The sequence below is a fragment of the Artemia franciscana genome, chromosome 13 (genome assembly GCF_032884065.1).
Source record: "Artemia franciscana chromosome 13, ASM3288406v1, whole genome shotgun sequence".
Lineage (NCBI taxonomy): Eukaryota > Metazoa > Arthropoda > Branchiopoda > Anostraca > Artemiidae > Artemia > Artemia franciscana.
In genome coordinates, this window is record NC_088875.1 from 8,223,494 (window position 1) to 8,248,083 (window position 24,590).

General features: G+C 36.7%; 1 protein-coding gene across 2 annotated transcripts in view; it reads left to right on the forward strand.

The window, feature by feature from the left end:
• The first annotated feature begins 19,143 nt into the window (after nt 1-19,143).
• LOC136034477 (dedicator of cytokinesis protein 3-like) overlaps nt 19,144-24,590 on the forward strand; it is a 386,199-nt gene continuing 380,752 nt past the window's right edge. Inside the window, exon 1 of one of the 2 annotated variants that reach the window (XM_065715690.1) lies at nt 19,144-19,262. In XM_065715690.1, the coding sequence (XP_065571762.1) occupies nt 19,223-19,262 (40 nt within the window). In that variant the 5' untranslated portion in view covers nt 19,144-19,222. Of the gene's footprint in view, nt 19,263-20,816; nt 20,948-24,590 lie in introns of those variants that run through there. The other variant, XM_065715689.1, reaches the window with a different exon arrangement.

The following is a 24,590-nucleotide window of genomic DNA, read 5'->3' on the forward strand; positions in this document are numbered from 1 at the left end:
AGCTTTATGTGGAATTCCCCTAAAAAATTTGATAGGTATTGGGACAGATGGAGCAAACAACATGTGTGGTGGGAAGCATTCACTGTTTACATTATTACGAGATGACGGGTTGCCTCAACTCAAACTCTTCAGTTGTGTATGTCAATCCCTACATTTGTGTGCTTCCGAGACTGTTGGAGAGCTTCCAAGCAATTTGGAGTTCATGCTCTCAGAGACTTACAAGGGGTTTAACATTAGTCCTTTACGAAGAGAGGCATATCAGCAAATGTTCCAGCTCATAAACGATGGGAATACCCGGTTGAAAATGATTTCTCCTTCCAATACCCGTTGGCTGTCTCGATATAGAGCAGTCGTTTTCATACTCGAGCAGTATTCTGAGCTGTCAGCGCACTTTTGATTAGCGAAGGAAAAGGAACGTTGCTACACTGCCCGAATGCTCCATGATATGTACCTCGATGAACGAAATAAGGCATATATTGTTTTCTTGAAGCCATTATTGGCTGAATTTCAGAGAATTAACCTCCTTTTCCAACACACGAACGCAGATCACTTTCGTTTATTTCAACAGCTAAAAGAGTTTGTATCAAGTCTTCTGCAGAGAATATTGCACACGTCTGCAGTGTCATTAACAGTGAATATGGACTTCGAAATTTATTACCTTCCTACAGCCCAGGTTGACTACGGATACAAGTTCAATTTGGAGCTTGAAAGATCTAAGCTGACCAGTCATCAAAAGGAAGAAGTAAAGCTGCGTTGCCTCAAATTTCTCAAGACAGCAGCTAGAGCAGTTTTAAAGCGCTTGCCCCCAGCTTTTGATTCTCTGCTGAAACTGAAAGTGCTTTCTCCGACCATTTGTTTGTCGCAGTTGCGTCCTCGATTTAGTGATTTGCCTTTGGATGTTATTCCAGTGCTGAATATTAGTGAGTTAGAGAGTCAATGGAGAAGACTCTTGGTAGTTGACTGGGCATCAGCTTGTGGCGGAGAAATTCCATGTGACTCTTGTGAATTCTGGGTCAAGGTCCTGCACCATCTTGATCCAGCTGGTGTTCCTCCATGTCGCGACTTAGCGAGGTGGGCATTGACCCTCCTTAGCTTGCCAATAAGCAATGCTGTAGTTGATAGGTCATTTTCTATGATGAATATTGTGAAGAACAAACTTCGGAATCGAATGTTGTTGCCTATGCTGAACTCAATAGTAGTCTTTCGGCTGTGGTTGTCAGTGTGTGGTATTTGCTGTTCCCAGTTTGAGCCTACTAAAAAAATGTTGCAGTTCAACAGTGAAATCTATAGGCTTGGGGGCTCCACTGCAACCACAGATATGAATTTTAACAATGATCTTGATGACATACTGGTTTTACTACAGAATTGCAGAACTGGCTCTTTATTCGTTTTCTTTTCATCTGATGCTGTTTTTCTCTTGGTGTTATTTTCTAACTTCTTGAGTTGTAGATATACACTTAAAAAAAATGGATTTCCAACAAGAAAATGCGTTGAACTTTCAATTGCTTAAAAAAAAAATTATAACTGAATTTTCAGCAAAGGTGTAAAATCGAAAAAGTGAATATGATCTTCAACGATTTGTTTAACTTTCCAACAAAAAACGTTTAAAGTCCAGCGACAAGTTTGATATTTCATGCTCTCTTGACTTTCCAATACCCAATTTTTCAAAGTCCAACCAATTAGTTTAGAATTCCAATGAAAGAATTTTATATTTTACACTCTGCTGACTTTCCAAAAAAAAAAATTGAAAATCCAACGAAAAAGCTTAATATTCTACGTTTTCCTGTTTATTCTAGCAAATAATGTTGAAAATAAGATACGAAATTATTTTTTAATAAGATTTTTTTTTCAATTTGCACCTCAAGGTACGAATAGAAATTGAATAAGAAACCATCGGTTTAAAAAAAAGAAAAACGAATGTTGGAATTCTTCAGATTCTGTGAAATTAATATAAAAATCAGCCCCTTCAGTGGAGCCAAAACTAGGAATCTTCGGGTTGAAGCCTGATTGGTAAAAGAAATCGATTGATAAGCTGCATTTAAAAACCAAAGTGCTGTATTACAAGATAATCAGCCTTTGATATGCATATTTTCCTAAGGTGATGACGCTGAAATTTTAGCTTGCAGTTAGCTTTTTTAAATCAAAAGTTCCTCGTGTTCGTTCAATATGTTGGTATTTCAGCTGTTGTAGCATTTTTTTTTTTGCCAAAAGCTGTACATTGTATCTTATTTCTCAAAAATTATTTTAAATTTTTCTTACTTGAGGTACTAAGAAAATGTACCAAAAGTATTGAGAGTTTTCAATCATTGCGTTTATTCTCTTGAAGCTTTTTTCCCTTGTATTATAAAATTTCAAGCTTCAATTATTTTCTTTTTTGCATTTTACCATTCTATCCAAAGAAGTAATTCAGCCTGTGTATTTCTTGTCGTAATACTTTGGCCAAAATTCTGTTTTGTTCACAAAAAATATTTTGCTTATTGAAGAGATCTCATTGTGTTTTCTGTTACTTGTGAATTTTTTTTGTTGTATTACAAAGTCAATACATTAAGAAATAGCTGAGAACCGCGTCCATTAAAACTAGGTGACAAGAAAAAAAAAAGGTTTTCAGTTAAAAGTCTTAACATCCGAAATAATCATAAAAGTTCAAAATATATAGCTGCCACGTAGCTGAAGGTAATTTTTAGATTAAATAATCTTGCTTCATAAAGAAAACATAATATTTAGTGACAAATTAAAAAAAAATATCACTTATTAGGGCAGTAGGGCATGGGGAAGTGGCTTTATTTGTATATGGCTATAGCTTTCGGAAGGGCATGGACGGGCGGCAACTCTGTTGAAAGGTGTAAATTCGGAGGGAAAACTGAAACTGTAAGGAATAATAACATAGTAGGATTCGCCTCGAGGACTCGGCTGGGAAATGACCCCTTTGTCTTTTTTATCTAGCTTTTATCTAAAACAGCAGCAGTCACAATTGAATGGTCCAACTTTGATCCTAGGTCTGAAAACATAATCTTTGATTCCAAAAGTCTCGAGTTTGAAAATTCTATGGACGAATTCGTTTCCAAGTAAACAGTTTTACTTTCGCACCATAAGTTTGTCAATGCAAAAGCTCAGCGTCAGAAAAAAAAACATGAGTTCAAAATATTTAGCTGCCATACAGCTTAAAAAAGAAACGAAAGATTAACTCGATATTAGGAGAGGCCAGAGCTATGGGCTGCCATACAGCTTAAGGTATTTCTTTTATATTTCAAACTTAAAAGCAGAAAAAAATGTCAAGTATTCCCGCCTGCCGGGTAGGTTTATTCTTCTTCCCTGCAAATGTTGAGGGGAGATCAACAAAATTGAGACTCTTCCAGAAGTTTAAAGAAAAAATGATGAGAATAGCTTTGGACTGAAAATTAAGTATTAATTCTGCATCTAGATATAGCATTCTTCGTGAAACAAGCTTTCGTACGCCCTCACTATAAAGTGGAATCTCAAAAGTGGATTATTTCGGTAAAATTTTCCGGGGCTTGTTTCGGGCTTGTTTTAAATTTTTTGGGGCTTGTTCAGGCTTGTTTTGAAAACCCCTGGGCGTTTTTCTGCGTTGACAATCTGGCAACAGTGGCAGATGCAGTAAAAGTAATTTTTTTAAGGAAAGCTCAAAACGTAGCTTTTTGTAGCTGTCAGTTTTTTGTAGCTGTGTTTTGTAACACAGTAGAGACTAGAGAGTAGAGAATATACAGTATCGACAGTAAGAATATACAGTAAGAGCTCATATGGCACTTGTGACGAGGCAAGAAGAGCTAAGAGCCAAGAGCTCATATGGTATAAGCTCTAACAAAATTCTAAGAATCAATAGATTAATTCAAAAGGAAAATCACAGGCTTAATGCCGGTCGGGATTTAAAATAAGAGCTCTGAGACACGAGGTCCTTCTAAATACCAAAATTCATTAAGATCCGATCACCCACTCATAAGTTAAAAATACCTTTTTTTTCGAATTTTTCCTCTCCCTTAAGCCCCACCCCCACATAGTCCAATCGGGGAAAACGACTTTATTGAATCAATTTGTGCAGGTCTCTGACACGCCAACCAATTTCCATCGTCCTAGCACTCCCCGAAGCACCGAACTCACCAAAGCACTGGAACCCCCCTAACTCCCCCAGAGATAGAGTTATGTCAGTCACGTATCTACGACATTTGCTTATTCCACCCATTAAGTTTCATCCCGATCTCTTCACTCTAAGCATTTTCCAATATTTCTGGTTTCCCTCTCCAACTCCCCGCCCCAACGTCACCAGATCTGGTCGGGATTTACATTAAGAGCTCTGAGACATGAGTTTCTTCTAAATATCAAATTTAAAAATACCACACTAACGGTCACGCGTTCTTAAGTTAAAAATACCTCAATTTTTCTAATTTTTCCGAATTAACACCCCCTCTAACTCACCAAAACTCACTCACTCTAAGTGTTTTCCAAGATTTCCGGTTCCCCCCACCCAACTCACCGAAATGACACTGGATCCGGTTGGGATTTAAAATGAGAGATCTTATTTACGAGGTCCTTCTAAATATGAAATTTCATTAAGATCTGATCACTCCTTTGTAAATTAAAAATACCTCATTTTTTCTAATTTTTCAGAATTAACCCTCCCTCCAACTCCCCAAAGAGAACTAATCCATTCCAGATACGTCAATCAGTATCTAGTACTTGTTTTTATTTTTCCCGCCAAGTTTCATCCCGATCCCTCCACTCTAAGCATTCTCCAAGATTTTAGGTTCCCCCTCCAACTCCAAAAATGTTACCGGGTCCGGTTGGGATTTAAAATAAGAGCTCTGAGACACGATATCCTTTTTCACAATCAAATTTCATTAAGATCCGATCTTCCGTTCGTAAGTTAAAAATACATCAATTTTTCTAATTTTTTCGAATTAACACCCCCTCCAACTCCCCCAAAGAGAGTGGATTCAGTCCAGCTACGTCAATCACGTTTCTAGGACTTCTGCTTATTCTTCCCACCAAGTTTCATCCTGATCTCTCCGCTTTAAGCGTTTTCCAAGATTTCCTGTCCCCCCCCAAACTCCCCCCAATGACGCTGAGTCAGGTCGGCATTTAAAATAAGATATCTGAGTTACGAGGTCCTTCTAAATATAAAATTCCATAAAGATCTCATAACTGCTTCGTAAGTTAAAAATACCTCATTTTTTCTAATTTTTCAGAATTAACCCTCCCCCCAATTCCTCCAAACATAGCGAATCCGTTCCGGTTATGTCAATTACTTATCTAGAGCTTGTGCTTATTTTTCGTACCAGGTTTTATCCCGATCCCACCACTCTAAGTGTTTTCTAAAATTTTAGGTTCCCGCCTCCAACTCCCCCAATGTCACCGGATCCGGCCGGAATTTGAAATAAGACCTCTCAGACACAATATTCTTCTAAATATCGAATTTCATTAAGATCCGATCACCCGTTTGTAAGTTAAAATATCTCAATTTTTCTAATTTTTCCGAATTAACACCCCCTCCAACTCCTCCAAAGAGAGCAGATTCAGTCCGGTTATATCAATTACGTATCTAGGACTTCTGTTTATTCTTCCCACCAAGTTTCATCCCGACCTCTTGACTTTAAGCGTTTTCCAAGATTTCCGCCCCCTCCCCCGCAAAATCCCCCCAATGACACTGGATCTGGTCGGAATATAAAATAAGAGATCTGAGTTACGAGATCCGTCTAAATATGAAATTTCACTTAGATCCGATCACTCCTTCGTAAGTTAAGAATACCTCATTTTTTCTAATTTTTCAGAGTTAACCCTCCCCCCAACTCCTCCAAAGAGAGCGAATCCGTTCCGGTTGTGTCCATCACGTATCTAGGACTTATACTAATTTTTCCCACCAAGTTTCATCGTGATCTCTCCACTCTAAGCGTTTTCTAAGATTTTAGGCTTCCCCCCTCCAACTCCCCTCAATGTCACCAGATCCGGTCGGGATTTAAAACGAGAGCTTTGAGATACGATATGCTTCAAAATATCAAATTTCCTTAAAATTCCAACCCCCCATTCGTATGAAAGTTCTTAAGCCGAACTGGCCAGACATGACAATAAACAACAAAGAGGAAGAGAGTAAAAACCTCAAACGAGACTACAGCCAGTAGATATGAAAGACTAAAACAACGCGGATATTTCGCCTGTATCCAAACTAGGCGTCTTCAGCAACACGATAAAAAGAAAAAACACTAAACTAAAAACAAATAAAACCACCACCAATAATAATAAATACAATTGTCGCTACTAATCCACGTAGGGAAAAGAAACTATTCGAGCTACTATAATATGTTTGCAACCCTCACCCTTGGTTTCTAGAGGCTGTGTCCAAGAGATACCTCTGGGGGTTAGCCCCAGAGGCATTTTTACATGATCTTATAAACAATTTTGAAATAATAACTGTCTCAAAATTTTGATGAGATGCATTTGAGGAAAAGAAAGCATGGAGAAGGGGGGGGGGGCTAGCTGCTCATTGACAACTTTTAACTCTTTAAAATGGAACTAGAACTTCCAATTTCCAATCGAATAAGCCCCCTCTTAAGTTTATACGACCACTCCTTCTATAAAAGCCTTATATGCCCCCCGATCTCTTTTGACTCATAGAAAAGAAATGGAACTTCCAATTTCCAATCGAATGAGCTTCTTAAAAAGCTTTTACGGCAACCCCTTCCATAAAACGTTATATGCCCTGGGATCATGCTTATAACCCTTGATCCTGGGCTCTGGAAGGTTGCGTAGGCCCCAGAGGCATTTTATATGATCTTTGGACAATATTGAACAAAATGGGTATCCTAAACTTTCGATCAGGTACATTTTGGTAAAAGAGGCTGTGGGGAGGGGGGCTTAGTTGCCCTCCAATCCCTTTTGACTCTTAAAAAGGGCATTTTAGCTTCCAATTTCCAATCAAGTGAGCCACCTCCAAAGTTTTTACAAACACGAATTCCACATAGATATGAGTCTGAAAGAGTGTGAGTGAGGGAATGAGTGAGTCAGTGGTCAAGTTTGAGTGAGTGAGTGGGAGTGTAAGTGAGTCCTTCTGTGAATGTGAAACTTTATACGATCACCCCTTCATGAGAACCTTTGCGTGCCCCTAGGGCATAATTTACAACCCTTGCCCAGGGCTTTGGGACGTTTTATCAACCCCAGAGGCATAGATATATCATCTTTGGACTGTTTGAACAAAATGTCTATCTCAACAATTTTATATGATGCATTTGGGGAAAAGAGGACGTGAGGAGGAGGGTCGTTACCCTCGAATCACATTCGACTATTAAAAAGCGAACTATAACTTCTAATTTCCAATCAAATGAGCCTCCTCCAAACTTTATACAACCACCATTTCAATAAAAAACCTTGCATGCCCTCTGGGCACAACTTACAACATTTGCCCCTGGGCTCTGGGGATGGGGTATTGTCGACCCTGGAATCTTGTTATCTTATCTTAGGACTATCTCAAAATTTCAATCGGATACAAAAGGAGAAAACAAGGCATGGGGGAGGGCTAGGTGCCCTCCGACCACTCTGGACTCTTAAAAATGGAACTAGCACTTTCAATTTCCATTCAAATGAACTTCTTCTAAATTTAATACGTCCCCCTTTCATAAGAACCTTATGAAACGCTTGCCCACAGGCTCATGGGGGTGGTGTTGGCCCCGGAGTTTTGTTACCTGATCTTTGGAGTATTTTGAAGAAAATGGCTCTTTCGAAATTTCGATCCGATGCATATGGAGAAAAGATACTGTGAAGCGGAGACCAGTTGCCCTCCGATAACTTCTGACTCTTAAAAAGGGTACTAAAGCGTCCGATATTCCGTCGAATCAGCCCCCCCCCCCCCCCGTATAAGTTTATGTAACCGCCCCTTTGTTATGAAACAGCGTTGCCTTGGATATTATGAGAAGCATTCTGCTCAAAATAAGGATTGTTTTCAATATAGTGGCAAATATATTCTGGTCTTTAGAAGACATGGGGGTGTCAGTCCTACTTCTTTCAATTTCTGCTCGTTTTGAGTTTAGCTCGATTATTTATTGTAATTTCTATTCGATTTGGGTCTCTTTTGTTTGTTGATGATAATTTGTGGCAGTTTTACGCTTGGCTCAAAACCATTTGACTCTGTTTTTGCTTATTTTTGATTTAGTATAGCTCTAATTTTCTTTGAAAAGCTTCTTTTGTGGAGAAAGTTTTATTTTTAATTAGTAACAGTAATGGGGACAAGAAGCAGTCCCATCTAACCCCAACCATTACCCTGAAGGCTCTTGTGTTTGCTTATTTCTCTTTAGTTTTCACACTTATATGAACAGACACATTTAGATAACAATAACTGTGGGGACGACACGACCCCAAGAGCCTGTGGCAAGTGTTTTAAATGATGCTTCGGAGACATATAAGGTTTTTGTAGAAGGGGTGGTCGTTTAAACTTTGCGGGAAGCTCATATGATGAGAGGCTTATTCCTCTTTAGTTTTCTCATTTAGATGTATTTCTTTTCAGAAAATATGCTCCTTGTTCAATCCTTTGGTAATTTTTTTGTGTTCCAGATCGCGTACATCATATGTCTAGATAAAGCGCTCACACATAGTCTCAGCATCTCATCAGAACCTTTGTCTCTGCAATTGGATTTTCTAAATTTATCTTCGTTAAAGCAGCAAATTGTTTCTTCGGCCAATGGTGAATCAACACTGGTGTCAAACAGTTCGTGATAACGAACTGTAGTAAGGAGCGACCCGGTTCAATAGTAACCGAAACACTAAAAAAATGGAATTTTGATACCGATAGTTACATCAAAAGAATCTCATTTCAATGCTGATTTTAAATATACAAGTTTCATCCAGATCAGTTATATCCATCAAAAGTTACGAGCCTGAAAAAATTTGGCTCATTTTAGAAAATAGGGGGAAACAACCCTTAAAAGTAATGCAATCTTAACGAAAATCACACCATCAGATCCAGCGTATCAGAGAACCTTACAGTAGTAGTTTCAAGTTCCTATCTACAAAAATGTGGAATTTCGCATTTTTTGCCAGAAGACAGATCACGGATGCGTGTTCTTTTTTTTTTTTTTTTTTGGTTTTTGGTTTTTTTTTCCCAGGGGTGATCGTATCGACTGAGTGGTCCTAGAATCTTACGAGAGGGCTCATTCTAACGGAAATTAAAAGTTCTAGTGTCCTATTTAAGTGATCAATAAAATTGGAGGGCACCTAGGCCCCCTCCCACGCTCATTTTTCCCCAAAGTCACCAGATCAGAATTAGAACCCCAAAGTCACCAGATCAGAATTAGAACCCCAAAGTCACCAGATTCCCAAAGTCACCTGAGATAGCCATTTTATTCACCATAGTCAAAACACCTAATAACTATGTCTTTAGGGACGACTTACTCCCCCGTAGTCCCCGTGGGAGGGGCAGCAAGTTGAAAACTTTGACCTGTGTTTACATATAGTAATGGTTACTGGGAAGTGTAGAGACGTTTTCAGTGGGATTTTTTTGGTTGGGGGGACTTGAGTGGGGGGGGGGGGTACGTGGGAGGATATTTTCATGGAGACTTCTCATGGGGGAAGAGAATTTCAATGATGGGGGCGCAGGATTTTCTAACTTTATTTGAAAAAACAATGAAAAAATATATATGAAAAGTTTTTTTCTACTGAAAGTAAGGAGCAGCATTAAAACTTAAAATGAACAAAAGTTATTACGCATGTGAGGGGTGTACCTCCTCGTTATGCCTCACTCTTTACGCTAAAGTATTTTTAGTAATTTCAACTATTTATTCTACGGCCTTTGTGATTCAGAGGTCATTCTTAAGGAATTGGGACACAATCTAAGCTTTAGTGTAAAGAGCAAAGTATCGACGAGGGTTGAACCCCCTCACATACGCAATAAAAACATACGAATATAGAAGTTCGTTACGTAAGTTAATTCGTAAGTTACGTATATTTTTTACCAATGAAAACGTTTGTAAAAAATTAAAAGTTCTAGTTGTTTTTTAAGTAATCAAAAACTTGGAGGGTAACTAGGCCTCCTCCTTCGCTTCTTTTTTCTCAAAATCTTCCGATTAATTGCAACTAATTAATATGCAAATTTCGTTTTAATTATTTATGTGCGGAGAGCCAAGATCAAAACATGCATTGATTCAAAAACGTTCAGAAATTAAATAAAAAAAACGAGTTTTTATAACGGAAAGTAAGGAGCGACATTAAAACTTAAAACGAACAGAAATTACTCCGTATATGAAAGGGGCTTTTCCTCCTCAACGCCCCGCTCTTTACTCTAAAGTTGCTTACTGTTTTAAAAAGTAGAGTTAAGAGAAAGGGTCAAACTTTATCGTAAAGAGCAAGGCGTTGAGGAGGAAAAGCCCCTTTCATATACGGAGTAATTTCTGTTCGTTTTAAGTTTTAGTGTCGCTCCTTACTTTCCGTTACAAAAACTTGTTTTTTTTTTTATTTAATTACGGTCTAGAAGGAAGCATCTTGTATAGTATATGGGTTAGCTGCAAGGGTCTTTTGAACGGTCTCAAGGTAATTATTAAAAAACAACTTTTTCCACAAAACAAGTTTTTAAAGAAGAAGTACAGAACTCCATAAAACCAAATATGAAAAAAAAAGAAAAAAAGAAAAGAAAAAACAAAAACAAAAAAAAGAATTAAATAATCTACAAAGCATACAACTTTCACAAATCAGCGTCAATAAATAAATGACACACAAAACAAACATCAATTAAAATAAATAATCGAGTCAAACTCAAAACGAGAAAAAATTTAAATGAGTAGGGTTCAAAACCCCCTATGCTTTCTAACTGCCAGAATATCATCTGCAATTAATTGAAAAAAAATTCAAATGAATGTGCATTGTCAGTTTAATATGCATATGCTGACATTTATTCCTTAAAATTTTAGTTAATTTTTGATATTTTATATTCATAAAAGTGAAAACATTTAAAATAATGTTTTTAGTAAAGTGCAAATTATATTCTGGTTTTTTAGAAATCATAGGGGTTTTGAACCCTACTTATGTTAATTTCTGCTCGTTTTGAGTTTGACTCGGTTATTTATTGTAATTTCTGTTCGTTTTGCGTTTCATTTATTTATTGATGCTGATTTGTAGTAGTTACATGCTTGGTAGATTTTTTTTTTTTGCACTTTTTTTGGTTTAATGGACCTTTTTACTTTTTGAAAAACTTGTTTTGTGTGATTTTTTTTTCATTTATTTCTGTTTGTTTTAAATTGACATAGTCTTTTTCAGGGAAAAATAAAATAATAGTTTGAATATCTCTGGTTTTCATTAAGAATTTATAATTTCCCATACTATTTCCATGCTGGAGAAACTTTTTTAACAATTTCTAACAACAATAACCCTTTTGAAAATCATGACACGAATAGTAGTGTTTAATTTAGTCATATACATCCTCTAGTTAACTTGATAAATAAAACTTAACATCATTCCCAAAAAATCATATCTATGCTCTTTCACAGCCTGAATACACTTACACTCTTTTGATTTAGTAAAATATTAAGAGTGGAATTAGAAATAGAATTAGCCCCAAAAGTTTGAGCTTAATACCCTCAGTCGTGATGTCATATTAGCAGCCAGCATACAAACCGTGTGTTTTGATTTAATTTTAAAGCAACATTTAGTTTTTAAGCATAAGGGGCAAATTAAATAGGCATGGGGGGCTGACCTACCCACTAACCCTAGAGATATAGTCACTAGACTGTTCATCTATGCTGAACAAAATGGCTGTCTTGAAATTTTAGTTGGAAGTGTCTGGAAAATTATGAACTAAAGAGGAGGGCTAATTTCCCTTCAATCATTTTGACTCTTAAGAAGGTATGAGAACTTTTAATTTTCAATCAAATTAGCTCCTTTAAAATATCAATGATATTGTCAGCTATGATAGAGCATCGCTGCCTGTGTCCATATATGCCCTATGTTGCTTATGTACCCTTTTAATACCTGCATGCATATAGTTTTTTGTTTAATTGATTTACTCCCCCTAATTGTTCCCTAAAATTTTCAATTTAATGCCATTAGTGTCGTTTGTTACACTGACCGTATAAGCAGCATTAATCAAACAGTTCGTGGTAACGAACTGCAGTAAGGAGCGACCCGGCTCTATAGCAAACGAAACTCTAAAAACGGAACTTTTTATGCTAATAGATACATAAAAAGAATCAAATTTTTATGCTGATTTTAAATGTATAAGTTTCATCAAATTTCATCTTAACTATCAAAAGTTACGAGCCTGAGAAAATTTACCTTATTTTAGAAAATAAAGAGAAACACCCCCTAGAATCTTAACGAAAAATGAAAAAAAGTCTTTTTAACTAAAAGTAAGGAGCGACATTAAAACTTAAAACGAACAGAAATTCCTCCGTATATGAAATGGGCTGTTCCGTCCTCAACGCCCCGCTCTTTGCGCTAAAGTTTTTTACTGTTTTAAAAAGTAGAGTCAAGAGAAAGAGTCAAACTTTAGCGTAAAGGGCGGGGCGTTGAGACCGGAATAGCCCCTTTCATATACGGAGTAATTTCTGTTTCGTTTTAAGTTTTAATGTCGCTCCTTACTTTCAGTTAAAAAAAATTGTTTTTTTATTTAATTGTATACACAGAGTGTCTGGCTAGTTCAAAACCGCAACTTACGAAGGTATGAAGGTGAAATTTTTTAAGAATATTTCTGTTTTACGTATGACAACCTAACATCCGTATGCAGTTGTTAAAGGACATATCAGCATTATCTTAGGAACAGTTTCATGTGTGAAACTAGACTTACAAAGCTTGTTGTGAGGGATGTTGAACTAACCAAAAGACAATATTTGCATCATAATACTACTGCTTCTACTCCTAAAACTACTACTATAACTACTGGTGCTACTGCTACTGCTAATAAACCTAAGGGTATTAAGGCGAAAGTTTTGGGCAATATTGGAACTGTATTGAATAGATCGAACACACTAACTCCATCTAGGTTGTCAAGAGGCAATGCTTTAGGACTGATTGATGCCAGTTAAAAAATTTAACCGTGCGTTTAAGGGGATATTGAAAAAAAGGTGCTATTTGCATACTGCTAATAATACTACTACTGTTACTCTAACCATTGCTACGCGTAATTACTGAACCTTTCAACAATGCTGGAAAAAAACTGATATTTCAAAACTATGTTTGGATATTTATTATGGAATATGATAGACGTGGGGGGAGAGGGGTCTCTCAAATCTCTTTGACTCTTAAAAAGGGAGTCAATGAGACCCATCTGAATTTAACACGACAAATCATTCCAAAAAATCTTTTTGTTCCTCTACGGCATAACTTCAAGCTCCTGCCCCAGGGCTCTGGGGGGTTGTCCCAACCCTGGAGGCATTGTCATATGTTCTTTGAACTATTTTAAATAAAATTGTCATCGCACACTTTCAATCAGATACATGGAGGGGATACTTGACCTCCATCACTATTGACTCTTAAAAGAGAACAAGAACTTCCAATTTCAAGAAATTGAGCCACCTCTAAAGTTTGTACAACGATCCCTTCAATAATGACCTTAAATGCCCCAGGTGCATAACCTACAACCCTCGCCTTCAGGCTCTGGTGGTTTGTTTAAACCTCAAAGGCCTTATTATATGATATTTGGACTATTTTGAATAAAAGGACAGTCTCAAAATATCTGTTGAATACATCTCGGGAAAAAACGACGTGTTTATGTATGTGTGTGTGGGGGAGTGTGGGGGAGGGGGGTCAGCTGCACTCTGATCATTTAACTCTTAAAAAGGGTACTAGAACTTCTGATTACAAATCCAATGGGTTCTGTCCAAAGCATATACGACCACCCTTTCTATAAGAACCTAATATGTCCCCACAGCTTAACGTACAACACTTTCCCTAAGAGATGTAGGGTGGGGGTGTCCTCCTGACAGACATAATTTCTGAAACCTTCAACTACGATGAACAAAATTGTTATCTCCAAATTTTCATCGGAAGTTAAGCAAAACGATGAGAATGGAGGGGGGCTGGTTGCTCTCAAATCCCTTTGACTCTTAAAAAGGGCACTATAACTTCCAATTTCAAATCAAACAGGCTCCATCTTAAGTTTATGCGACCGCCCATTCCATAAGAACCTTATATGCCCACATGGCATGTCTTATAGCTCTATCCCCAGGGTGCTGGGGGTTTCTTTCGCCCCTAGAGACATTACTATATGTTCTTTAAACTATTTCTAACAATATCGCTATATCATAATTTCAATCAGACGCGTTTGGCGAAAAGAGGGGTTTTCGGGGAGGGCAGGGGGGCTAAATGCCCTCCATCTCTTTTGACGCTTAAACAGGAGCTAGAATTTTCAGTTTATAACCAAATGAGCCTCCTCTAAAGTTAAACAATCATCCCTTCCATAAAAACTTAAATGCCCTGCGGCATAAATTACAACCCTCACCCCTAGACTCTGGTGGTTTTTATCAGCCCTGAAAGCCTTGGTATATGATCTTTGGATTATTATAAATAAAATGACTGTCTCAATTTTTTTTATTCGATGTATTTCGGAAAAACACGATGTTGTTTTTTTTTTTGGGGGGGGGGATAACTGCCTTCTCATCACTTTGACTCTTAAAAAGGGCATTCGAAATTCAGATTACCGATCCAAAGAGTCCCCTCCGAAGCATGTACAACCACCCTTTCTGTAAAAAAAAACCTTATATGCCCCTTGGACATAACTTACAACCCTTGTCCTGAGGGCTGTGGGGCGGGGGTGCTACCTAAAAGACACAATTTCCGGATTTTTCAACTACAATGAACAAAATTTATAATTTCAAATCAATTTATTCCCATCTGAAGTTTATGCGACCACCCATTCTGTAAGAGCCTTATACGACCGCAGACCAGGACTTAAAACCCTATCTCCGGAGTACTGGGGGGTTGCATCAACCCTAGAGGCATTATTTTGATTCTTTGGACGATTTTGAGCAAAATCGCTATCTCACAATTTTAATCAGATTCGTTTGGTGAAGAGGGGCTGTCGGAAGGGGGAGGCTAGCTGCCCTCTATCCCTTTCGAATCTTAAAAGGGAACTATGAATTTTAATCTTTAACTAAACGAGCCTCATCTAAAGTTTATACAACCATCCCTCTCATAGGAACCTTAAAAACCCCCATTTTGAATAAAGGGGTGATGTCAAAATTATTGTTAGATGCATTTCAGGACAATGCGAAGTGTGTATGTGTGTTTTTTTTGGGGGGGATAGCCACCCTGCGATCACTTTAACTCTTAAAAAGAGCACTAGAACTTCTGATTACAAATCCAATGAGCCTCCTCTGACGTTTATAAGACCACGCTTTCCATAAAAACTTTATATACCCCCAGGGCATAACTTACAACCCCTGCCCTAAGGGTTGAGGGGATTTTTTATCCTCAAAGACATGATTTCCGGACTCTTCAAATACGTTGAACAAAATGGCTATTTCAAAATTTTGATTCGAAGTGTTTGGGGAAATTGTGGGCGTGGGAGGGAGGGTCGTTGCTCTCCAATCACTTTCGACTATGAAAAGGGCACTAACTTTTTCAATTTCCAATCGAATGAGATCATTTTGAAGTTTCTACGACAACGCTTTCTGTAAAAGCTTTATTATGCCACAAGGGTATAACTTACGACCCTTGTCCTGAGGGTTATTGGGGGAGGATGGCATCCTCAAAGACATAATTTCCAGACCTTTCAACTAGTTTAAACAAAATGGCTATATCAAAATTTTGATCAGAAGTGTCTGGGGAAATGATAGGCGTGGGAAGGGGGGCATTCACCCTCTGGTCACCTTTGGCTATTAATAAGGGCTCTAGCCCTCTTAATTTCCAATCAAATGAGCCTTTTTTGAAGATCCTGCGACAACACTTTCTATAAAAAAAAACCTTATATGCCCCCAAGGCATAAACTATAACATTTGCCCTTCAGGACTGTTGGGGGGGAGTCATCCTCATAGAAATAATTTCTGGACTTTTCAACAACGTTTAACAAAATGGATATCTCAGAATTTAGATGGGATGTGTTTGGAGAAGTGGTGGGCGTGTGAGGGGGTTATTTGATCTCCAATCACTTTCAACTGTTGAAAATTGTACTAGCCCTTTCAATTTCCAATCGAATTAATTTTGAAGTTTCTACGACAACACTTTATATAAAAACCTTATGTGTCCCAAAGGCATAACTTACAACCCTTGTCCTGAGGGTTGTGGGGGGATGTCATCCTCAAAGACATAATTCCCAGATTTTTCAACTACATTAAACAAAATGGCTACATCAAATGTTGATGGGAAGTGTTTGGAACACATTGATCTTTCAACTATGTTGAACAAAAATTGCTGTGTCAAAATTTTGATTAAATGTGTTTGGGAAAATGGCGGGCGTGGGAGGAGGGTTAGTTGTCCTCCAATCACTTTCGACTATTAAAAAGGGCACTGACCCTCTTAATTTCCAATTAAATGAGCCCTTTTTGAAGCTGCTACGACAACACTTTCTATAAAAAATCTTATATGTCCCCAGGGCATAACATACAGCTATTTTCTTGAGGGATTTGGAGGTAGTGAAGGGGTTATCATCCTAAAAGACATAATTTCCAGATCTTTCAACTATTCTGAACAAAATTTTTATCTCAAAATTTTGATTGAATGTCTTTGGGGAAACGGAGAGCGAAGGAGGGGGGTTAATTGTCCTCCAATTACTTTCGACTATTAAAAAAGGAAATAGCCCTTTCAATTTCCAATCGAGTGAGCCCTTTTTGAAGTTTCTACGACACCTCCTTCGATACGAAGTGCTGGTCTAAATAAAAAAAATAAAAAAATAATACATTGTGCCAACATCGTTCTTTACTTAGGCAGCGCTATTGTGCTGCTTATGATTTGCCCGCATTTTTTTTACGTTTTCCTCTTCTGTAGCCAGTTTACTAGTCTGTTATCTTAATATAAAATCCAATTTTAATATTCCTCAGTAAATTCACTAATGATTCTGTATCCTGTCCTAAAGTCCCTAGATTCATGGCCTTTTTTGCTTTTATAGTCCGGCTTCTTCTGCTTCAATGCACTGCTTCATGTTCTTATGGACGCTCTCAACAGTTGTATTTAGCTGCTTGTATGCACCATCACAGTGATTATTTGTCTACACGTCAACCGTACTAGAGAGGAGCCACAATTTCCTCGACGATCGTTCGCTTTTTGCGAACTTGGAGCATGATGTCTTTATTGATTGACAAATTTGTGCAGGGTCACTTCCAACCACAGAGTCAAGTACTATAAATGTGTTTGCTTTGCTTAAGGCTAAACTGAAGTCTGATTTCTGAATTTCCAAGTTTTTCAGAGTCACGTGGCAGTTTGTAAACTACTTTTTTTGTGGACTTTTCGCTTGACTCACAGTTCGCAAAAAAACCTTTTCTCCTCTGCATGCCATCATGGTGCCATCTGGTGTCATCTCTTGCTTATGTGGAAGCGGCCTTTTTGAATCCTTATCCTGTGACCAAGGAGTTTCATGACTGTTTGTGTATGTCCTAATAAACGGAAGGGATTCCACCTACAGTCACTTTATTTTAGTGTACCAGTTCAATAATAGTCTACCATATTGGTTTTTCTCTTAAGCTCAGATCGCCAAAACTCCATTGCAGAAAGACTTGTTGTGCCCAGCTTTCGCGTTAAAATATCACCTAACCCATGGAATGATATGTAGTAGTGCATCCTTTATGGATCCATTGACCTGTATGCAGTCGCATAATTTCGTCAAAATCCTTGGGGGGGGGGAGGACAAAGTTGGTGCAAATTTTCCCAAATTAAGTGAAAATGAAAGTAAAAACTGAAAAATAAGCCGTTTGGTACCATGAAAGTGCTAAATTGTAACATAAAAGTACTATAAAGATCCTTTGTAGAACTATAAAGGTTAAGATATACTAAAGAAAACTGATCCGTTTCTGTTGATGCTTAAATTATACAAGCTTATCTTAGTTTTGACAAGAATTTTGAAGAAAATAAATTCAGCTCAGAGGGAGGGGGGTAAAATTAGGCCGGTAGATATTTACTAAAGAAAAATGATACGTTTTTGTTCATGCTTAAATTATACAGGTTTCTGTATAATTAAGGTTTCTTCAAAACTTATTAAGATTTCTTCAAGATTTTTGAAGAAGCTAAATTTAACTCGGGGGAGAGGGTAAAATTGGTCTTGGGGGGACTGAGGTCTGGGAGGGACAGTTGCCGTCTTGTCACATAGCAATTGCGCCCATCCCTGTATGTAGAAATGTTACATCACAGTGTCTTCTACTTCATAGGCTGAGCCATAGAATGGTTATACTGTTACTTTTGAACAGTTCCTGTTCAGTTAGGCTGTCATAATTCTGTTGTTTATTGGTTTTCAGCTAATGAGTGTCTTTGCAATGAGTCTCGTGACAAAAAAAACAGAAGAGTGGATGCAGAGATGAAAAGGAAAATCCATAGGTCAGTGTTCCTATTACCTGAACAATTGATTAGGGTCATGAAACTATTGTTAATAGATGCATTTTGACTTTTGGAACATCTTTTCTCTCTTGCAAAACTACCGCAAACTCCCATTATGGAGTTATTCCGGCCCAAATATCCTGTATTTACACATATAGAATTGCAATCATTTTCGTTTTCGTTGATCGGATATTTGAAATGGCGAAACTGTAATAGTTTAGGAACAAATTTGGGCTATATATTTGCACATCAGGGGGGCGGGGTGAAGCATAGCATATATTGAATACGTAAACTAACCATTGCTGTATTTAATATATGTTATGCTTTATCCCCCCCTCTAATGTGAAAATATATAATAACTCCATAACAGTGAGTTTGCGGTAATTTTGCAACAGAGAAAAGATGTTCAAAAAGTCAAAATGCATCTATTAACAATAGTTTCATGGCCCTAAACAATTGTTCAGGTAATAGGAACATTGACCAATCCATGTATATTCCGCACATAATTAATCCAAAAACAATATAAAAGCTTGAAAGACTTACTAGTATTTACTTTTCAATCAAGATAAAAATTTTCAAGTGGTGATTTTCCTTGAGTGAAATGTCTTGGACATAAGATTTAATCAGAAAATTATCGGTGACTTTTGTTCAAACAAGGCTTATTGGCAACCATGTACTATAGATTTTTTTTGGCATAATCAATCGAAAAATTTAATTGAAGTCTCCCTTTGGAAAAGTACTATATGTCATCCTAGTAAATATCTCACTAGATAACATGGACTGGAGTCCTTGTTCCTCTAAAAAATATGGAATTGGTAATGCTGTATTTTTTTTACCAATGTTGACTGGATTTATTGGGCCAGTTTATCATAGGGGTAACAATTACTTTTGGTTCAGATTTATATTGAAATTTCCTGTGTGTATAAGACACAGGCGAGTGAAAACCTTGGGAATCAGCACAGACACCAATTCCTGAGAATCTGAAAGCTTTCTTTTTCACAAAACTCAGCTAGCCTACTTTTGGTAGCCTGATGTTCTCTTCTAACACAGAATTCAGATAACAAAATAAGAAATATAAAGCAGATTACAAGATATTAGTCAGTAAAAAAATGGGGTAAAATTCTAGTTAATTGACTTCTTGCTATCTCAGAAAGTGTTTAGGCTAGGAAAATGAAACTTTTCAGGGATGAATCTACAGACTAAATTATATCTTGGGAAGGTATTTTGAAGCAACTACCTCCACTCCTTCTCACTGTAGAGGGCCCTGACCTTTGATGGCCTTTAAGAATATGTGTGTTATAAAAGTGAAACCTTGCAAAATAGATCTTCTGCTCAGTTGAAGTACAACAAAATTGTTTTCAGCTCCATAACTTTGTTCAATTCCATTTTATAAGGTTTTAAAGATATCCAAATACATTTCCTAAATTTTGAAGAAAAAACATTGATATGGCTCAAAATTCTACTCAAATAACAGGAATTGTATTTTCAGAACTAAAGGCAGAGAAGAAGCAACTAGTAACCAGAAATTGAGTAAAATGTTGTTTTGTCAAAATTTCAATAGGTAATAGACATGTCATGTAGGAAAATTTCAAGGCCATCTAGAGGGAGAAGGAGTAGAGATGGGTATTTTAAAATACCTTCCCAGGACATACTTTAGCCTGTAGACCTATCCCTGAATGTTTTATTTTCCTAACCTAAACCCTTTCCAAGATAGCAAGAAGTCAATTAACTAGAATTTTACCAAAAAAAATGGCATTGTTTATAATAGACTATTCAGGTGGTTAAGAAAGACTAGCCTACATCCATAGTTAGAATTGCATCCCAATTCCCAATTTAACATTCATTTGCTTTGGAAATTATTTTCACCCCTGTTCCTATATATATCAATTCAAGCTATATTTTTGTCCATCAGAGTTGGGTAGGGGACAATTTATATCATTCACCACTATGCAGGTGGTGTTTAACAACAGTAGAAACTCCCCAACACACATTTTTTGATTGCCATATACTTGTACCCAAAACTAATAAGATTAAGATAATTTGCAAAAAACTAAAGATTAAAGAAATGTTTGAATCCATCATTAGCTTACAAATACCTCCTAATACTGAAAGACTGATTTATTGTGATGATCTAAATTGTGAAAAAGACAATGGAAAATGAGCTAGTTTATTAATGAAGATCTACTGTGCAGAAGAGAGCAAGAGTGAGTAGGAAGAGCTGTATTGGTACCAGCCAGCCTCTTGGCCTTAAACTACTGGGGACAGGCAGCTCAAGTACTTGCACTTCCCACAAACCAAACAGAAGGGAAGAGAGGATGAAAAAGAAGGATTGCTTGTGCCATCTTGAAGTCAAAGGGGTGAAAGGACTATATGCAGTCTGTATACCCTCATACAAATTCTAGAATTGGAAGCTTTGGAAAAGAACTGTATGTCATCCTAGTAAATATCTCACTAGATAACATGGACTGGAGTCCTTGTTCCTCTAAAAAATATGGAATTGGTAATGCTGTATTTTTTTTTACCAATGTTGACTTGATTTATTGGGCCAGTTTATCATAGGGGTAACAATTACTTTTGGTTCAGATCTATATTGAAATTTCCTGTGTGTATTAGACACAGGCGAGTGAAAACCTTGGGAATCAGCACAGACACCAATTCCTGAGAATCTGAAAGCTTTCTTTTTCACAAAACTCAGCTAGTCTGCTTTTGGTAGCCTGATGTTCTCTTCTAACCCAGAATTCAGATAACAAAATAAGAAATATAAAGCAGATTACAAGATATTAGTCAGTAAAAAAAATGGGGTAAAATTCTAGTTAATTGACTTCTTGCTATCTCAGAAAGTGTTTAGGCTAGGAAAATGAAACTTTTCAGGGATGAATGCTCATCCCTGAAAAGTATTGTTTATAATAGACTATTCAGGTGGCTAAGAAAGACCAAACCAACATCCATAGTTAGAATTGCGTCCTGAATCCCAATTTAAGATTCATTTGCATTGGAAATGATTTTCACCTCTGTTCCTATATATATCAATTCAAGCTATATATATGCCCATCAGTGTTGGGTGGTAGGGTTGGCAAATGAATGTTAAATTTGGATTCAGTTTTCAACTCTGAATATAGAATAAATCTCATTTTTTAGCAACCTGAATAGTCTGTTAATATAAACATTATCCAAAAAACATGCTAGCCTATTTGAATTTAAATCTAACCCCCCTAATGAAGCAATACATAGCCTAGGGTAAAAGACCTGTTATTGATTAATCAAAATTATGTCACAAAATAACCTTAACACCATTTTATCAACAAGAAATTAAAAAGAATGTAAGCCTTTAACTGGACTGTTGAGAAAACAATTCTTACTTCATAATATGCATAATAGCCTAGTTGTAGTTAACATATTTTGACTACAATTTCAGTATACTTTATCTCCCCCTCCTAATGCACAAATATATAGCCCAAATTATTTATGTCCTGTGGGTTTTTGTTTCTTGATGCTATCAATATTGATTCAGTTTATAGGTACATGGGTTGAAACAAGAATGACACATGGCAAAATCCACAGGAAGACTAGACATGCATTGTGGGAAGGATGACTAAATGCATAGAGGATGCTAGGATTATCATGAACAGCTAATTTTGGGAAGCTATATTCAGAAACCTTTTTAACCAATTAGTGACTTCAAAGGCTCAAACAACTTGTTTTGCCCTGAAGGTTTTTTTTTGGTCCAGCAGTCGTATTTCTTCTTCTTTAAACACACCTGAAAATCATTTCTAGGGGTTAATTTGGAAACTTAATATGACTTCCATTCATTCAAATATGGACCCAGGTGGACATCCAATTGAATAAAAAAGCAGTCAGACAAGCTACTAAATTATTGAAAACACAAAACATTGAAATATATGGCCCTATTTTGATCCCTTGCACATTATTCATAATTTGTTATCTTGAACCTTGCCTGGTTCTACCAGCACCTTTTGGGAGAGGCAATCTGGGATTCTGAGTTTTTTCTGATTCTAAAACTGTTTTTAGGCTTCATAGTATTGCTTGTTCATCTTATTCTTTGCTATCTGTTAGTCCTTCAGTTAGCTTTTTTTCCTGGTGTGTTGGTCAATATTTGAGTTCAAACTTTCAAATGTTTTCCAAATCCTTTTGCTAGTGCTCCATCAGCCATTGGGAATAGTCAAAATAATTCTGGAGAAACCAAATTTGACTTTTGGCAGTGAGATTGTTGCTGTCTAGATCTAGCTATTCTGAAGTAGATTCAGAACTGCCATCATATAAAATCACCTCATATAACAGTGGTCTATCAGCATTTAAATTAGAAAAGAAAGCCACTTTCAGGAAAACGACTGAAAGGATATATTCCAGGAGATTTGAATTTGATTCAATTTTTGCAGATATGGATCACAAGAATTGCCACTTTGTATGTAGAAATACATTTATCCAGATTTAGATAAAGTCATTTTTCCATTTTCTGTTTTATTTTCTACTAAACAGGTTTGAAGCCACTTCCAGGAAAACAACTAAAAGAAAATATACCAGTAGACCTGACTAATGAAATTCTGTTTCAGGGGGAAATTTTTGCAAATATGGATCATGAGAATTACCACTATGTATGTAGAGATGTATTTATCCAGATTTAGATAAACCCATTCTTCCATTTTTTTTATTTCCTACTAAACAGGTTTGAAGCCTCCAACATCAAAGATTTGCATCTTGAACAACCAGGGGGGGGGGGAGATGTAAGGTAAGCATTTTGATGTCAAACCACTAAACAGGCTTGAAGCCTGTTTAAAACACAGGCTTGAAACATCCAATATTTGCATCTTGTGTGACCAGTTGGGGAGGGTATGCATTTTGATTCCAAACCTTAGACACAGGTTATACATTCTGGGTAAGTGGTTGTCATGTCTGTTTAGTACTGCACATGCCATATTGCAGGTAGTCCACACTAGGGAACACAAAATATTTCACTACACTTGCCTTTAAAGATTTTTCTTTAAGAGATAAAACAAAAATCACAGGGATTCAAATGAGCCAAAAAGGAGATGTGCTAGAATTGTAGGCTACCTATTAAAAAAAGATTTATCTGACAATCAATAGCTGAAGAAGCAAGTGGACAGCAAGAACTTGTGAATCTTAAAAGTGGTTGACTAGAGATTGTCCAAAGTAATTTATCAAGTTGACTATGGCTTTGTATATTAAGAGGTAAGAAGATAAACTTTGAGGTTGCATATGAAGATGAAGCAAAGTGCCAATGACTCTTATAGATTTATTTGGTGTTTTCTGGAGAGGTTTAAAGCTTCACAAATGCTTGGCAAAATAGCATATTCAATTATCTTTGAAAGTAAAAATGCACATTTTCAACTACAAAGGAGTTATTTCAGAGACCTTGATAAAGTGTCCAAATTTGCCCCTTAGTTTGTGTCCAAAATAACCCCAATGTGACTGTAATTGTTGAGTATGTGTCCTGAACAAACCTGAACAGATGGCAGTGTTCTGCAATAAAACAGAAAAAGCCCTAAGAATAACTAACTAGAAAGAAAAAAATGGAAATTTTATTGGAACTCCAAGTGAGCAACGACTGAGCTTATAAAAGGATTGAAAAACCATGAGACTTACCTTCAAAATTGATTTTATCCTGTTTCTTTAGGAATAGTACAACTTTTGACTTTTTGAACAAACTTCTTTAACGTACTGTTATATAATTTTGGTTGTGTATTTTTCCATTAAGGGGGGGGGCTAGTGATGGTAAGTGATGCAGTCCTCACAGCATTGATAGGACTATGGAGATAGCAGAAAATCAAATGAAAATCTAAGTTTCTCCCAGACTTAGTTTATGCAGATGATTTGAGTGTCCTAGATGAAATGTTAGTTAAATGAATTATTTTTTTTAAGGTTTACGAGTCCAGAGTGCAAAAATAAGTTGTAAAATTAATTTTGAGAGAGCTAAGTTGTATTGACTAGGTACAAATAAAAGTCAAGAAGTGATGTTGTGTAACAATAAGAATGATCAAGTAGGCTACTTTACTTACCTGGGTAGTATTATTAGTAAAGATAGTGGATGCAAGTAATTGTCAAAAAAAAGAATAGTCATAGACTAGGGTCTTTACCACAATTGAAAACAGTTTGGAAGAATACCT